The 2,360-nt window shown below is 52.7% G+C and overlaps 1 protein-coding gene across 1 annotated transcript; it reads left to right on the top strand.

Moving 5' to 3' along the window:
• Positions 1-938: 938 nt before the first annotated feature.
• Positions 939-2,354, top strand: LOC116889811 (adenosylhomocysteinase). The gene has a single exon (XM_032890657.1). The coding sequence runs from the start codon at positions 997-999 to the stop codon at positions 2,293-2,295; it is 1,299 nt and encodes a 432-aa protein (XP_032746548.1). The 5' UTR covers positions 939-996; the 3' UTR covers positions 2,296-2,354.
• The last annotated feature ends 6 nt before the right edge of the window (positions 2,355-2,360 follow it).

Genomic DNA, 2,360 nt, shown 5'->3' with positions numbered 1-2,360 from the left:
TTCCTTCAAACTTCTCTCCCGCCCATCCTTCCTTCTCATCCAGTGACAGGCCTCCTTCTATCTTGTGCCTGCCTCACCTGTGACATCATCCTACAATTGAGAACAAAATATGGCTAATAGAGACCATATAGGCTTGAAGAACCCATTTTAAAAGAAAATGCATCACTTACATTTTTAATTTATTCATTGTGTGTTGAGGGGTTCAGAGGACAATCTTCATGAGTTGGTTTTCTGGGGTTAAAAAATCAGGTCGACTGGCTTCGTAGCCAGTGTCTTACCCATGGAGCTATTTCATCAGCCCAGAACATTACTTTTAAAATTCTGCAAAGAAGGGGAAAAAGGAAACGACTCACTATAGAGGGCTCGTCTAGCACATACAAAGCTCTGGGTTCCATATCCAGGGCAGAAAAGGACTAAAGGGCATTGAGGGGGACAGTACATAACAGAAATGCAGCCAAATCTCCTTACGAGCTATGGGCGGCTACTTGTGAGGCCGAGGCCAGAGAATAGCCTCAGAGATCAAGGCCAGCCAAAGCCATCTCAAGAGAAATAGAACTAATTAGATTCTTACACGCTGGAGAACTCTGGGGGTAGACTGTCAAGGGACAGGCTGAAAGGAAAGCCCTGATGATGAAGAGCTCCCTGGATTGGGAAGATGAACATCTGGGACAGCATCCCTGGTACCTCCCTCAGCGCATACTTGACCTCTACCTTCTCTGCACACAGAGATCTGCCTCTGCTGTCTGAGCAGCTGTGCAGCTTATGGCGAGTTCTAGTTCTCGGGTTCCATAAAATAAAGGTATCCTTCTCACAGGGTTATTTCTGACACGTTTGTGTGAAACAGTACTGTGCCACCTGGAAATCGATGATGTAGGTAATGTCGCCCGCTGCTATTACCACCTGGCAGCTTCTTGTTCAAGACAATCAGACAGCCCTGCCCCGCGCCGCCCGGCCCCCTTCACAGAGTTCATCATTCCTAGCGGAAGCGCCGCCAGCATGGCTGATAAACTGCCCTACAAAGTCGCGGACATCGGACTGGCTGCCTGGGGACGGAAGGCCCTGGACATAGCTGAGAACGAGATGCCAGGTTTGATGCGAATGCGGGAGATGTACTCCACCTCCAAGCCACTAAAGGGCGCTCGCATTGCTGGCTGCCTGCACATGACTGTGGAGACTGCTGTCCTCATTGAGACTCTCGTGGCCCTGGGTGCTGAGGTGCGGTGGTCCAGCTGCAACATCTTCTCCACTCAGGACCATGCAGCGGCTGCCATTGCCAAGGCTGGCATTCCAGTGTTTGCCTGGAAGGGAGAGACGGATGAAGAGTACCTGTGGTGCATTGAGCAGACATTGCACTTCAAGGACGGACCCCTCAACATGATTCTGGATGATGGCGGTGACCTTACTAACCTCATCCACACCAAACACCCACAGCTTCTGTCAGGCATCCGAGGTATCTCTGAGGAGACCACGACCGGCGTCCACAACCTCTACAAGATGATGGCCAATGGGATACTGAAGGTGCCTGCCATCAACGTCAACGATTCTGTCACCAAGAGCAAGTTTGACAACCTCTATGGCTGCCGGGAGTCCCTCATAGATGGCATCAAACGGGCCACAGATGTGATGATTGCGGGCAAGGTGGCAGTGGTAGCAGGCTATGGTGATGTGGGCAAGGGTTGTGCCCAGGCCCTGCGGGGTTTCGGGGCCCGAGTCATCATCACCGAGATTGACCCCATCAATGCACTGCAAGCTGCCATGGAGGGCTACGAGGTAACCACCATGGACGAGGCCTGTAAGGAGGGCAACATCTTTGTGACCACCACGGGCTGTGTTGATATCATCCTTGGCCGGCACTTTGAACAGATGAAGGATGATGCCATTGTCTGTAACATTGGACACTTCGACGTGGAGATTGATGTGAAGTGGCTCAATGAGAACGCCGTGGAGAAGGTGAACATCAAGCCCCAGGTGGACCGCTACTTGCTAAAGAATGGGCACCGCATCATCTTGCTGGCTGAAGGCCGTCTGGTCAACCTGGGTTGTGCCATGGGCCACCCCAGCTTCGTGATGAGCAACTCCTTCACAAACCAGGTGATGGCACAGATTGAGCTGTGGACCCACCCAGACAAATACCCCGTGGGGGTTCACTTCCTGCCTAAGAAGCTGGATGAGGCAGTGGCTGAAGCCCACCTGGGCAAGCTGAACGTGAAGCTGACGAAGCTGACTGAGAAGCAGGCCCAGTACCTGGGCATGCCTGTTAACGGCCCCTTCAAGCCTGACCACTACCGCTACTGAGAGCTGGGACTGCCCGTCACCTTCCAGCTGCCATCCTGTTCCAGGCCCTACCTCTCCTTCCCAAG

This window comes from Rattus rattus, unplaced genomic scaffold (genome assembly GCF_011064425.1).
Source record: "Rattus rattus isolate New Zealand unplaced genomic scaffold, Rrattus_CSIRO_v1 flattened_line_194594, whole genome shotgun sequence".
In the NCBI taxonomy this organism is placed as follows: domain Eukaryota; kingdom Metazoa; phylum Chordata; class Mammalia; order Rodentia; family Muridae; genus Rattus; species Rattus rattus.
Note: the sequence above shows the minus strand (reverse complement) of the source record. Positions and strands in the feature narration are given on the sequence as shown.

Bases quoted from the DNA above. Each gene is read 5' to 3' on its own strand.
- LOC116889811 (XM_032890657.1), top strand. From the start codon at position 997: ATGGCTGATAAACTGCCCTACAAAGTCGCGGACATCGGACTGGCTGCC.